The 14,776-nt window shown below is 45.0% G+C and overlaps 1 protein-coding gene across 1 annotated transcript; it reads left to right on the top strand.

Annotated features, from left to right (window-relative positions):
* The first annotated feature begins 4,606 nt into the window (after positions 1 to 4,606).
* On the top strand, positions 4,607 to 14,550 carry LOC147717137 (glucose-6-phosphatase catalytic subunit 1-like). Its single transcript, XM_086924075.1, has 5 exons — positions 4,607 to 4,958; positions 9,207 to 9,316; positions 10,192 to 10,297; positions 11,890 to 12,005; positions 12,192 to 14,550. The coding sequence occupies exons 1-5, from the start codon at positions 4,729 to 4,731 to the stop codon at positions 12,701 to 12,703; spliced, it is 1,074 nt and encodes a 357-aa protein (XP_086780201.1). The 5' UTR covers positions 4,607 to 4,728; the 3' UTR covers positions 12,704 to 14,550.
* The last annotated feature ends 226 nt before the right edge of the window (positions 14,551 to 14,776 follow it).

The following is a 14,776-nucleotide window of genomic DNA, read 5'->3' as shown; positions in this document are numbered from 1 at the left end:
CTCAGTACTGATGGCTGCCAGTGAGATTTTTCCCCAGCCATACTTTACTTTATTTCAAGGCTCCCAGGTACTTCCCATTCAGGTCTGGTCTCCTTATATCTTGGTGTGCCTCCCTGTGTATCATGGAATCACAACTGGGATCAGGCTTTCTCAGAGAATAGCTCTAAAATTCCCTGGGATAGATGGGCAGCCTGACCTAGAGCTTTAGCATGCACACACCTGCTCTGGGTTCTCTAGAAATCTATCCACATTATCTGAACACTTCCTAGCCAGATCTATGGATGCCTTACTTGGCTGTTGCATGCCTCTTTGCTGGTTTATGATTGACACATTCCACGTTTTCTTATATTATCATTCCTGTTTAATGCCTGCCTTTCATATCCCTTCAGCTGTTATATGATGTCTACACAATATAGTACCTTCCAATCTACCTTTATGTACCATTTATGCCATCTGTAAATTATGAAGCACTCTGACACCCTAAGCTGTGTTGAGAAATGGTATACAAGAAATAAATAAAAAAAAAACTGATGTAGGTCAGTATGAAAGAAAAAAAGGAGGCTCTGTTTCACGTTTGGACAAGTGAATAGGTGCAGCCAGCACCGGTCGGAGGTAGGGGGGCTGGAGGTGGCGAGGATGCTTGAGGTAGAGGGTAAAGTGACGGTAGGGGCAGGACCCTGGGGAAGCGGCTATGAAAAATGTAAATACAAAACGTAACTTCTCTCCGCTTCCTCGCCTGTCTCTCCTCCGTAGTCCTCCCTCGCTGCGCCACAGGAAGCACAACCAGGCTCCCAGTCAGTCAATCACAAGGTTACCTTGGCAGCGTTGTGATTGGTCTGAGCGCCGTGTTTTGGTGCTCAGACGCTGATTGGAGGCCTGAGCATGTTCTCCACGTAGGCTGTAATGCAGCCAGCATGGAGAACATGTAAAGTGCTCAAGACTGTTTTGGGCAACCCGAGAGGGACGTCCAAGCAGTCATTGCGCACTTTAGGAGGGTGCTACCACTCCTCCCGTGCCCACGCCGCCTCACTCAAAGCTGTGGGCAGAAGTAGGAGAAAATAAAATGATAACAATACAAGTATTTTTTTATTTTCTCTGTCTTTCACTGCAAAAATGCAGTGAGTGACCCTCCTCTGCCTTAGCGGAGGAGCCGCCACTGCAAGTAGGTAAACAACGTTTACCACAAATCTTTTTCCCCGCAGGAAATCACAATGCAGTTGTTACAATGACCACACTGTGATTCCGCATACCATTACTCCGCAAGTCGGAACAACGACTTGCAGATTGGGGGGGTGTTGGATTTAAAATCCAACACCTTCCCTCTTGTCCGCACAGACTGGAGTTGGAATAGTTAATTATACTATTCCAACATCCGGCGCCCGCCTCCCCCCCCTCCCCCCCCCGCCGCAAGTCGTTGTTCCTACTTGCACAGTAATGGTATGGGGAATCACAACGCAGTCGTTGTAACAACCGCTTTGTGATTCCCTGCGGGAAAAAAGACTGCAGGACAAGGACATACAGTCCTGCAAGTAAAGGTCAGGATCAGAAAACACACATACAAACTCTTACTAGAACAGTACCCACTTAGAGGCGTCGGTCGCACCCTTAGCACTCCATGACAGACCGATCAGGAACTCCCCTCAGTGATGTCTGTGTTCTGGGTCCTGATGCAGTAAGTTGTTACTGAGCTGTATTCGCGGTGGACCGTGGATAATGCTCCTGCTGACAAACGGTAAGTGGTCCACCAAGCAAATGATAACGCTTGTTGAAGACTAGCAGTGGTGCCTAATCCCACATATGCACCTATAGCCCATGGGACTTGTCTTCATGCACAAACGAGTAGCCAAAGCTGGTGCCCGCAATGTATCTCAAGCAATCTCTGCGGATTGTAAACTATCAGAAGCCTGGGTAAGGACAGCAGCTACCAGCTGTGCCCAGATGCAGTCATTCTGCTCCTCTGTCTCATGCCGTTTCCAGAAGTGGAAATGACAGATCACCGTCCCACTGGATCACTTATTTAGCAATTATGCGATCTCAGGTTGCTCTTTTGAAACATTACGGTTTTCCTCAACTTTTGAATCTAAACGACAGAATTCAACACATTTAAGGGGTTATTTACTATAGTTTTGAGTGGGATTGTGGCATAAAGGGTCGCAAAGTGTTCCATCAACTTACTTAGCCTTATAACAGCCCACAGCTCCATCAGTAAGTAACCCCTTTATATCATCAATGAACATTTAAGTTGTATCGCATGGTAGCTTCAGCTCGGACTTTCCTTGCCCCACGGCGGGTTTGTTGAGTAGCCTCAAGTTTACCAATATCAAACATTGTTACAGCACCTAGAAGCTCTGGAATGTTTTGCAATGTAAATGCATAGATTGACATCCAGATTATTCACATTTACATATGGTAATTCTAATTCATTGACATTGCATGTTGAAGAGTAAGTACATTTTGTGGAAAGCTGCACAATGTATTGAACTAGAGCACTTATGGAATTTTGTAAAAATGGCCTTGATGTGCGTGGCTAGTCTACAAGTGACATGGTAAGGGCGATAAACAACTCATAGGGCCAGATGCATCAAGCATCCATTTTGCGATTCCTTATTAGTGAAAAATAAGGAATCGCTAATAAGGAATAGCAAAATGGAATGCAACAAGCAATCACTACAAAAATAGCGATTTCTTAGAATTCCTTAACTGCGACTCGCAAATTGCGAGTCACAATTAATGAATACCTCCCCATTCATTCCTATGGGCCTAGAGGCCCATAGAAATGAATGGGAAGACAATCTCAATTTGCGAATCGCAATTAGCGATTAGGCATGGGCGGAAAATCCGTTCCGCTCGCGGATTTTGCGGATTTTCGGGAAATCCGCAATCCGCGAGATTTGCGAATCTCCCGCAAAATCCGCAAATCCGCGAGCAGCGGATTTTGCTCGCACTGCTCGCACTGTTCGCGTGAGTTCGCGTGAGTTCGCGCCCCGCGAATAAGTGCAAAATTGCAGAAATACGATCTTAGCAAAACTGAAAGTAACTACTTACCAGGTTCAAAAGTTCAGGCTCATCATTAGTAGCCATTTCCTGTAGTGCTTCCTGAGGGGCCCCTCCAGAGTTCAGTTGCCAGTTGAAACTATTATGTGACCCTGCTCTGAACCTCAGAATAGTTACACATATGCCACAAAGGTCCTGAATTACAGCTAAGGGAGACAAGCAGGAGCCAGGCTGGAAGTTAAAATCCATTAATCAGCCCCTAATTCATTATTGTCAGTTGGGGCAGGGCAGGTGTTGTAACTAATTTTGCAACAATGAAAGCACTTAGCAAGTGCAAAAGATCACTAATCAGGGCGCACTAAGGAAGCAGGTGCCAGCTAAAAAAATATTCTGTGACACATTAATCAGCCCCAAATTAATTCAGGTCACTTGAGGCAGGGAAGGTGTGATTTGCTTTGCCGAAAATAATGTACACTGGACAACCAGAGGGTGTGGTGATGAAACAGAGGGTGGCATGGGTGGGCCAGAGGGTGGCATGAGTAGTCAGAGAGTGGCAGTGGTGACAGAGAGTGGCAGTGATGAAGAAGAGTGTCCCAAACAGGCTGGACACGTAGAAACAACAAGTTCGCGAAACTTGCGACCCGACAGGTAAGTTCGCAATTTGCGAAAGTGTACAAAACCCTCGCGAACTGGCAGAAACACGGGCGAACACAAAAAAAAAAATCCGCAAATTCGCGGGAATTCGCGGATTTTGCGGATTGCGAATCCGCAAATCCGCAAAATTCGCGAACGCGAGATCCGCAAAATTCGCTCATGCTTATTAGCGATTCGCAAATTGAGATTGCGAGTTCAAGGGTGCAGGGGTGTCCAAATGACACCCTGTTGCACCCCTGAATTTGATCTGTGCACATATGTTGCGCACACACATGCCCTTAGGGCATGTGTGTGCGCAACATGAAACTTTGAAAAATGCACAAAAGTGCATTTTTCAATGTTTTTGAAAATTACCATGAAGTTGTACTTCGTGGTAATTTGCGTGCCCTATTAGCGAATTCGCTATTTTTGAAACTTTCATGCATTGCATTTAAGGAATCTCAATTTGAGATTCCTTAAATGCAAACAATCGCAATTTAGCGATTTCTCTATTTGCGATTTTTGCATTTGGGTTGATGCATCCAAATGCAAAAATACCGGTCGCAAAGGGGCAGATTCTGAGAATCTGACGTTTGCCACTGGTTTTTAGCTTGATGCATCTGGCCCATAGTTATTTATTTGCAAATTATCTCAACAGGAATTATGTACATTGGCAAAACCAAAGCGCACTAGAGCCTCTTAAGTAGAAGGAACCGCACTTGTTTAATTAAGGGTGCTAGAGGCTACACTATTGCTAAACCTGCACCTAAGAAAAAATCAATCAAAGGGGTTAATGTCCCACAGGTGCAGTGTGTGTCAGAGGAGGGTGTTTTTACGCAAGCCCTTCTTTGAACGGGTCCACCACCTACGTCTATGTTCCAGTGTTTGGCTGTTTTCTTCATTCTGTTGAAAGTGTTTTTGGGTCCAAAGATCATTGGCTGTGACATCACTGAACGGCAAACAAGAGGTCTGGATGGTATAAAGGGAGCAGCAGAGCAGAGCAGGAGTAGTGCAGGGTCAGCGGAGGCGACAGAGAGAGAGAGAGAGAGAGAGACACTGACTGAGCTAACACCAGGTTGCATAATTTGTAGTTGCACCGACATGGAGACCAGCATGGACCTCCTCCACGACTCCGGCGCCCAGATGGTGCAGTACCTCCAGGTGAACTACAAGAGCTCCCAGGACTGGTTCATGTTCGTCTCCTTCGCCGCCGACCTCCGCAACACCTTCTTCGTCTTCTTCCCCATCTGGTTCCACCTGTGCGAGGCGGTGGGCATCAAGCTCATCTGGGTGGCCGTCATCGGCGACTGGCTCAACCTCGTCTTCAAATGGTGAGTGTGGTGGCGATGTTACTGCAAGGAAGGAGAATATATGATGCCTCTCTCACCTGGTGGTTCCAAGAAGTAGCTTGGAGTCTGCCTATAGACTACCTATAGACTGGCATCTATGTGACGGGAGACACTAGAAACACTACTAGAGTCTTTGCAGTTTTTTCGCTTTCTGATGCTTCGTGGTTGGACAGGGTGGCTTCAAATCCCAGGGGATGGATAGTACATGGTTTCACTGCTCTCTCGCTGGTCGTGTAGCATAGGAGGTCTTTCCCTGCTCTGTCCTGGGTGGAATAAAATGGACCGGCTTCCAGTACTCTCCCCGGAGCAGGGAAGGGTAGGACTGCTTCCATATCTCATCACAAAGCCTTCACGCCTGTGCTTGGGGCACAAGTGTGATCTGTGATGGACAGTGTGAGTTGCTTGGGGCACATGTTTCATCTGTGGGAGGTTGGTAGATGGACAGTGTGAGTTGCTTGGGGCACATGTTTCATCTGTGGGAGGTTGGTAGATGGACAGTGTGAGTTGCTTGGGGCACATATTTCATCTGTGGGAGGTTGGTAGATGTGCAGTGTGAGTTGCTTGGGGCACATGTTTCATCTGTGGGAGGTTGGTAGATGGACAGTGTGAGTTTCTTGGGACACCTGGAGAGTGGGTCAAAAGCGTCATTTGTGAGAGGTTGGTGGTGGACAGTGTGAGGAGCTTGGGGCACAGCTGTGATCTGTGGGAGGTTGGTAGGTGGACAGTGTGAGGCGCCTAGAGCACAGGTGTTATCTGTGGGAGGTTGGTAGATGGACAGTGTGAGTTGCTGGGGACAGTTGGAGCTTGGAGCGCAAGTATGATCTGTGGGAGGTTGGTGGTGGACGACAGTGTGAAGGAGCTTGGGGCACAGCTGTGATCGGTGGGAGGTTGGTAGATGGGTAGTGTGAGTTGCTTGGGGCACATGTTTCATCTGTGGGAGGTTAGTAGGTGGACAGTGTGAGGAGGTTTGAGCACAGGTGTGATCTGTGGGAGGTTGGTGGTGGACAGTGTGAGTTGCTTGGGACAGTTGGAGCTTGGGGCACAATTATGATCTGTGGGAGGTTTGTGGTGGACAGTGTGAGGAGCTTGGGACAGTGGAGCTTGGGGTGCAAGTATGATCTGTTTGAGGTTGGGGGTGGACAGTGTGAGGAGCCTGGAGCACAGGTGTGATCTGTGGGCGGTTGGTACAGGGACAGTGTGAGTTGCTGGGGACAGTTGAGCTTGGGGCGCAAGTCTAATCTGTGGGAGGTTGGTGGTGGACAGTGTGAGGAGCTTGGGGCACAGTTGTGAAATACGGGAGGTTGGTGGTGGACAGTAGGAGGAATTTGAGGAACATCAGAAATAATTAAATAACAAGTGTAACATAGGCACTGTGAGGAGCATTGGGCACGTTGACAGATGGTGTGAGCTTGGGCTCCACGAACAGACCACATACGATTAGGCTATACTGAGTAATAAGTCTGGGCACGTGGACAGCCATTGTAGGGAAGATGGGCTGCAGGGACAATCAGAAGGTTCGGCGCATGGACAGATAGTGAGATGGCCAGCCTGGATAGACGGAAGGCTGGGCATGTGGACAGAGAGTGTGAGGGAGATGGGCTGCAGAGACAGACAAAAGGGTTGACACGGGGACAGACAGTGTGAAGAAGATGCGCTGCCGAGACAGACAGATGGCCGAGCACGTGGACAGGGAGCGTGAGGCAGTCTGGTGCAGGAAGAGATAGAAAGTCGGGCACGTGGACAGACAGTGTTAGGAAGATGCGCTGCCGAGACAGACAGAAGGTCGAACACGGGGACAGAGAGCGTGAGGCAGTCTGGTGCCGGAAGAGACAGAAAGTCGGGCACGTGGACAGACAGTGTGAAGATGGGCTTCATGGACAGACAGAAGGTTGGGCGCGTGGGCGGATAGTGTGAGGGAGACGGGGTGCAGGATGAGACAGGAGGTCGAGCACATGGACAGAGAGTGTGAGTGCATTAGGCACGAGGAGCAACAGTGTCCGGCCTTTGTTGCACGGCCGTGAAACATGGCTGCCTCCTGCAGTCCCAGCCTGTCCCCTTTCACCAGGCAGCACGCGGTGACATGGGTGGCGGGTGCATCAGCCGCCCGTGTCTTGGGCTATCTGGTGTTCCTGCGCTGCCCCTTTTATGATTTACAATAACATGGTACCTGTAGATAGCAGCAGCGTTAGACAGCGAGAGAAAGGAAAGTAAGACATTAGTTTATTGACCTAATCCGCGAAATTGTTCTTGGGTGAAATCACCACGTGTGCAGAATGTTTAAAACTGACACTAACTGGTTTAAGCGAAGTGTCTAGAGGCGAGAGAGAGAACTGTGTGCCCCCATATGAGACGTCTCTTCGGTGGCTCGAGTTGTCTTCATGTTTTTTTTAAATGTGTTGTCATAAAATATTTTAATTGAAAGTTTTGGATTTGGAATATGTTGTTCACATGATACTTTCGGTCGAATTTTTTTTTTTAAATGCAAATCTTTAATTCCAAATTGAACTAATCTACCTACAGTTCTCTATCTAAAGACCTAGGGGCTTATTATCAAGGACCGGTTTTAAAATTATCGCCGTTTTATCGGCAGGAAACTGCTTGATAATACGCCCTTGTTAATTCCCATAGAAGCCCATGTTAACACAAGAACATGGGCTTCAATGGAAATTAACAAGGGCGTATTATCAAGCCCATTATCGCCATTTTATCGGCAGTTTCCTGCCGATAAAACTGCGATAATTTTAACACCTGTCCTTGATAATATACCCCAACATGTTTCTTGCTGCCTTTGCAGCCTTCGTGATGCGCCGTGCTCATCGCTGTCTGGCTGCTAAGTACAGGCAGTCAGCTATTCCTTACTGGATATGGGTGGCCGCAAAAATGCCCCTATTATGTTTTGGTGCCACGTGCTTCCATTATTATTTTAAAATTCCATTGATTCACATTACATTGACGAATAATATTTACATATATTTCTAATAAATCTGTCTCCTTTCATCCTCCATTTATATTTAGCGTGTGTGGGGGGGTGCCTGTGTGTGTCTTTGTGTACACAGATGTCTATTAACTTCAGTCTTCTCCAAAATGCCGTGTTGAATTGTATAAAATCGTTCTGTTCCTTATTCCCCATGTCTCCTTCGAGTTTCCCAAGTGTTTTGGAAGGCACTGGCATTTATTTTTATTCCCCACTAGCAGATATATTAATGATGCAATATGCATGATCTATAAATCAATACAATATCAATTATCCCTATGCACCGGTGCATAACAATCATTGATTTTGCACGTTTGTCCAGCAGAGGATCTGTGACATGAGTAAGGCTGGACTGACTCAATTGCATGTCAGTTTTGGAGAGACCTCTGTCCAAGCATCAGTGAATGTGCGCTCAAATGTTTCTGGTTTAGATCTTTTCTAGTGCAGCTGTTCACTACATCAATAGTAACTGAGTATAAAAAAATACTTTTTTCAATAGTCGTTTGCTGTCTCTCACCACACTTCTCCCCTGACAGCTTTCATGGATTTGTTATCCTACTTGAAATACTTATCACATGAAATACGACAACCCCCAAAGTTTAAAATATTCAGCATTTGTCCTAAAGAAGTTTGTGCAAAATTTCTCAAACATCATCTTAATCTCCCATGTTTGACCGTGACATGAGCCAATTTCCATTTTGTAAACTCTTAAATTAGGTATGAAAATATAATCAGCCGATAAACAATACATATTCTATCCTCCATGGCCACAGTCCAATATGAAATATTTAATAATAATAAGAAACACAACCAAATACCAGGTCAAAAGAGCACTGTGACTCCAGTCCGCTTGTACTCCAGAACCATAAATGGCTCCAAGATTCTGATAGTGCGAAAGGACCATACAAATGGTAGTAAGTGCTAAATAACCCCACATAGAGTAGGCCTCTGACACCATCAGGTGTCCCCAGCACCTACTGCAGCAATCCTGGCAGAGGATCTAATCCATGTGTTTGCCATACATTTCCTTACAGTGTACGCCTGCAAAAGCGCTCATAGCCAATGAGGAGAGACACTGGTAATACCTTGAACAGTGATTGTTATTTTATTATAATACTGAATGACTTTGGGAGCCAAGTGCACAGTACCTTTGGGTCACTTGATGTTGAGTACACATGTGGGATTTAAGTCCTGCAACTCTTGATTTTGGCTTGTTCTTCAACGGAGAGTAACCCTTTTAATATTTTCAATTGCAGGATCCTGTTTGGTCAGCGGCCATATTGGTGGGTCCATGACACAGATTACTACAGTAACACATCGGCGCCAGTCATCGAGCAGTATCCCACCACCTGCGAGACTGGCCCAGGTGAGAATCTGATTTTCCATGTGGCCATTCAGAAAAAAAAAGACATGGGACTAGTTGCCTCTTGATTACACGTTCGCACCAAGTGGCGCCCAAGAAACTGGAGCCTGAGTTGAACCATGCAGCAAAGTGCCCCACTCCAAGACCTCAAGGGCAATTTTTTAAATTTGATTTTTTTTCCTTCAAAATGACTTCGGAACTGACTTAGATCTTAGCAGATAGGATACTACATTACAAACGTTACCAATATCCTGTCCGCCATAATACAAGTGCACTATATCCTTTGTAGACCAAAGGTAGCCTGTTTAGCAGCAGTTATTCATATACACAGACGCAAAGGTGGGCCACCATTCAGTTTGGGATCCATAACTCACGCTCTTTTGACATATTATTGTCCTCTAAACATTTACTATGCTGCTACTATATTCCAGATGAATATAAAGAAAATACTATTTTCTTAGCTCTGAAGACTGACTCTTAGTGAGCCTGTTCCCAAGTGCTCCCCAATCTGTCAGGCAAGGAAACTGAGGCATGGGGAGATAAAGACGTTTGCGGCCAAATTGGAAAACTGGTATTAGAACTCGAGGCTACTAGTTTGACAACTTATTCAATAGAGTGCCTTCGTCCAAAAGGTATTTTTAGATTCACCCTTTTGCAAAACTATCAAGCAGAAATTGGAGTCGCTCAAGTATTTATTTTAGTGGCACTCATGCTTTAAGGCAGGTGCACTATGGAAGACAGAACTGTTACCTTTTGGTGCACATGATTTAATATTTTGCGTGTTCAGTCAAGGGATTTCGTTGACTCTTTGTTACCTTTCAATAAAATGGCTTCCAGGTAGCCAATCACTAACGGCGCTTCCTTTCTCATTCCCGCAGGAAGTCCCTCTGGTCACGCCATGGGAGCCGCTGGTGTCTACTACGTGATGGTGACGGCTGTTCTCTCCATTGTCCTCAAGCGGAATCCACCTGCGTTAAAGAACTGGTGAGCAATGGGTGACCCCTCAGTGACATTTAAAAAAGTGTACACGTGGACAGTATGTTAGGACTAACCCTGGGCAAAGCACTATGCTACGCTCGTGTAGTTTGCGAAGTTTCCGCTACTTCACACTATGCGAATTGCACATAGCACAGTGCAAACACGCGTAGCGTTGCGTAGCGTATCTTAGTGCCATGGTCATTTTTTGCTTGCTCGCGGTCCTCAACGTCAAGTTGGCGACCGCGAGCAAGCAAAATTTCATCCTGGCAAGACTTTTTCTTCGTTCGCGATCAGCAACATCAAGTTGCCGATCGCGAGCGTGCAAAATAAACCTCCCGGCGAGATTTCTCAACGCGCGTAGCTCGGGTTTTCTCATTGCGAGTGGTCGCGTAAGCTCGCCACCGCTCGCGTTGAGAAACTACCAGTCTGCGTCGAGAAAGTTGCCGCTCGAGTAAAAATCTACTCGAGCAGCAGAAAACTGCAGCTCGCACTGTGCAAGATGCCGTTTTCAAAAATTGTACAGTGTCGAATGCTTGTCCGCACTGTGAAATCATTGAAAATGGCATCTTGCACAGTGAGAACAGGCTATGCATAGCTCACATAGTGCGAAGTGCACTTTGCATAGCTTCGCGTAGTGCTACTTCGCGAACTACGCCCAGCCCTATTTAGGACACAGTGTTTTGGCCCTTAACTGTAAAGGTAGCATTAGAGAGTTGGCAAAGCTGGTATAACTTGCATTTAGACAAGTTTCACCAGGTCTTCTATTTATTTCGTTTGACGGTAGACTTGGAAGTCTTCTTCTGGCTGGTCAGTCTGGAGTTTAGGAGATTGTAAGAAACTCTTCAACTGAACTTGTCATGTGTGGACAGCACGAGTAGTTCTTTCACCATTTCAGCGAACCAGCTTGCTGGCCTCTTGGAAGCTAACTTGCTTCTCAGATGCCTTTTTATGCACGCTGGGAAGTCTCAATGTGCCCTATTCTGGGTGATACTTATGATTCTGTGGTGGCCTTCCTGGCTACTGCCAGTGTAGTGCAACCAGTAGAATGCATTGAGGAGGTGGGTTCAGAAATGCCCTGTATATCTAACCTCCTCTCTACCCTACACTGGATTATGAGTTGAGGTTGTGCATACTTTGTTAGCCAAACTTAACATAAAGTAGCAATTATGCATAGCTTGCAGTAAATTGCCACATTGATTTGGCTAAATAGATCATTTGTTTGCAAGCTTATGTGTTCAAATATCACCTGATGAAATGGTGTGAAAACGAGTCTCAAAACAATTGTGTACAACTTTAATCACAAGACTTCTCTGAGTTCCAGTAATTTACTTCACTATGCATTTTATTTCACTGTGTTCCTGACTGGGTGTGGGAGGTGAAAGGGAAAGGCCTAGCTTTACATTTTAGCTTTAAACCAGACCATAGAAGTTGTGCACAATTGTTTCAACATTAACAGCGGCATTTTGACACCTAGTGCAAACAGAGAGCACACATCATTGTAGTTGAGAGATTCTATCTCTTTATGCTTCTCTTTTGAAAAAATGCTGAATTATTTCACTGTCTTAACACAAATCTTCCAAACTCCGTATGTCTTTCAGGTGTCTGCGTGGAGTCCTCTGGGCAGGATTCTGGATGGTGCAGATCTGCGTCTGTTTGTCTCGGATATTCCTCGCGGCTCACTTTCCACACCAAGTTATCACTGGAGTCGTTTCAGGTCAGTAAAACAAATAATCTACCCTCCCTCCATTCACCTTTATCATAAACATTTTTCCTGAATTTGCTTCTCCGTTTGTACTAACTTTCCCAGATCGCAAATACTGTTCTGATTGGATTTATAGCATGGGTTTTCTTGAAGTTTCTTCAAGGCTCTAATGTTCCTCTCATTATGTGATATTTCCAGGCATGGCCGTTGCTGAAGCTTTCCACCACATCCCCTCCATCTACAAGACAAGCTTGAAGAGATACCTCTCCACCACCCTCTTCCTTTTCGTCTTCGCTCTGGGATTCTACCTCCTGCTGAAAGCCCTGGGAGTGGATCTTCTCTGGACACTGGAGAAAGCCAAGCGCTGGTGCGCCAAGCCAGAGTGGATCCACATCGACACCACTCCCTTCGCTGGCCTTCTCAGGAACCTGGGAATCTTCTGTGGACTTGGTCTGGCTCTCAACTCACGCATGTATCAGGAGAGCTGCCGAGGAAAAAAAGGGGGACAGTTCACTTTCCGTCTGTGCTGCATCATCTCCTCCCTCATCGTCCTCCATCTCTTCGATTCCTTCAAGCCACCAACGAAGGTGGAGCTGCTGTTCTACATGTTGTCTTTCTGCAAAAGTGCTGCTGTGCCGATGGCTGCCGTCGGGATAATTCCTTATTGTGTGTCACAGGTTCTGAGCCACCAGGACAAGAAATCTTTATAGAAGTTTGTCTGAATTTTACTTATGCATCCTCGCTGGGGCTAACGACTTTAAAATTCTTGAGAGCAGGTCCTCTCTTCTCAGTCGTCCTATCATTGCGTTCTGCAAAGCACCAACAGATTCTAATGACATTGGGATCTTTGTGCATCCAGAACGTGACAAGTTCACTGGCAGTCCATCAAGGGTCTTGGACATGGGACCGGTGCAAACAAATAGTTATCGCCCCAGAGCCAAAGACTCTGAATGTAATCTGCATTCATGCCGTCATCTTTGGTGCATGGGAATCTCAGTCTAAGGCGCCATCTCTCTAAGGTCCCGTGCAGCAGACAGGTTCATGCAGCCCCAAGTGAAATGTGACTCCTCGCAAGAGGTAAACTCTGCAAGCCAATTCAAGCGTTCCAAAGCCAAGTGTAGGTCAGCCTCTTATTAGACTCTTTTACAGCCTTCTTTCTAGACTGAAGCCAAGAATGGCATCATCATTGACGCTCAAGCTAAAAGTCAAGGATATATTAAACCATTTTCTCATTATAGGATACAGACCTTTACATGTTTAGGTTCATTTCAATTTAAAATGCTTACAATTGGACAGAACATGCCTACTCAAATGCATTCTATTAGTGACCAGTTATTTATTTTTGGCTACAAGACTATGGAACAAGATGATAGACAGCCCTTTCTGTTGTCGACAGGATGGGTCTCCTGGAGTTGTTCCTCGTTCTTGGTGGATGTCACTACAGCGATGCTCAGGTGACGCTTGTCTCTTAAACAGATGAATGAGGGGCTGGAATGACACACAAACACCTCTTGTTCACAAGACAATGACCAATGAAAGACTACATTGATATCCTTAACAATAACAGATCCAAATACCAACAAATGTGAACAAAATAGATCAAGAGAGAGTCATTTTAGGACTTAGCATGAAGGTGTGGCGGAAGAGGCAATGTGAATCCTATTGCACCACCCGCATCCACCCTCATAGTAAATTTAGACTTAGAGACTGTGTTTTGATGAGTTTAGGAATTGGATGCTTGTGAGTCAAGAATATCAGGAATCTTTAGTAGATGTGTTGATATTTCTGTTCTCGTTTGACCAGACAGCCTTAGCCCTTAAAGTTATCTGGCATTAGTTGTCTTTCACTGTATATGCTAACTATTACGTTGAAAATACCCTAAAACGTATTATTCAATCAGTCTGACCTACTGTGAAGTTTGGCTGTATGTACTATTAGCACTGGTGTTCCTATTTCAATGCTGTTTAGATGGCTTACTTTCATTCCTCCATTTCAAGGTTAGATTAAAACATTAAAATAATGTGGAGCCGGGTAGATCAATCCTCATTCCAATGAGCATCTAGTGTGACTTTTCTAAACATTACAGAAAACAATGTTTTCCTTCAAAAGTAGTGTAACACAATTATCTATATTTTAGCTGAAAAGGTACAGACTACTGACTGATTCATGCAACAACCAACTAGTGTTAAACAGAGGTGAATGTCTAGGTTTTGTGGTATAAAAGAAATGTCATCTATAATGTCTCCACTCTTGATAGTTTTGAGAAGAACAAATGGATCTGTCCTCTAGCTGATGTTGCCACTATCTTTTCCACTGTTGTATTAAAGTACACAATGTATTCAACAGCTAAATGACAAGTTTTTGTTGTTTCCCTCACAAACAGTTTGTGAAACACACTTGTAGGATTGTTAGCATAAATTGTAATGTTATTTATTTTGTTTAATGAAATGTACAATCCATCTTGCACAGGACGTGTATTACAGAAACGACATGTGTAGCAAAGTATTATTTTATTGAAAAAGAATATTTTTGTAATAAAAAACGTTAAAAAGGTCAATGTTTGTGTCTTGTATTACTGACAAATTTGACTTTTGACAGGATTTAGGGTGGTCACTAGTGTGATAGCTAATATTGAGGTGTGCATAATGTGTATAGGTGTCTTTTTACAGCTTCTCATGTGTCTTTGCTTGAAATTTACTAACTTTACCAAATTCAGACAGTTGTCTTTGAGTTTATAAAAGAAAGGAGTAAACTCTGGAAAAGGTACCTTTTGTGTGTATTTC

The sequence above is a fragment of the Lissotriton vulgaris genome, chromosome 5 (assembly GCF_964263255.1).
Source record: "Lissotriton vulgaris chromosome 5, aLisVul1.2, whole genome shotgun sequence".
In the NCBI taxonomy this organism is placed as follows: Eukaryota; Metazoa; Chordata; class Amphibia; order Caudata; family Salamandridae; genus Lissotriton; species Lissotriton vulgaris.
The sequence above is the reverse complement of the archived record's forward strand: the minus strand, read 5'-3'. Positions and strand labels throughout refer to the sequence as shown.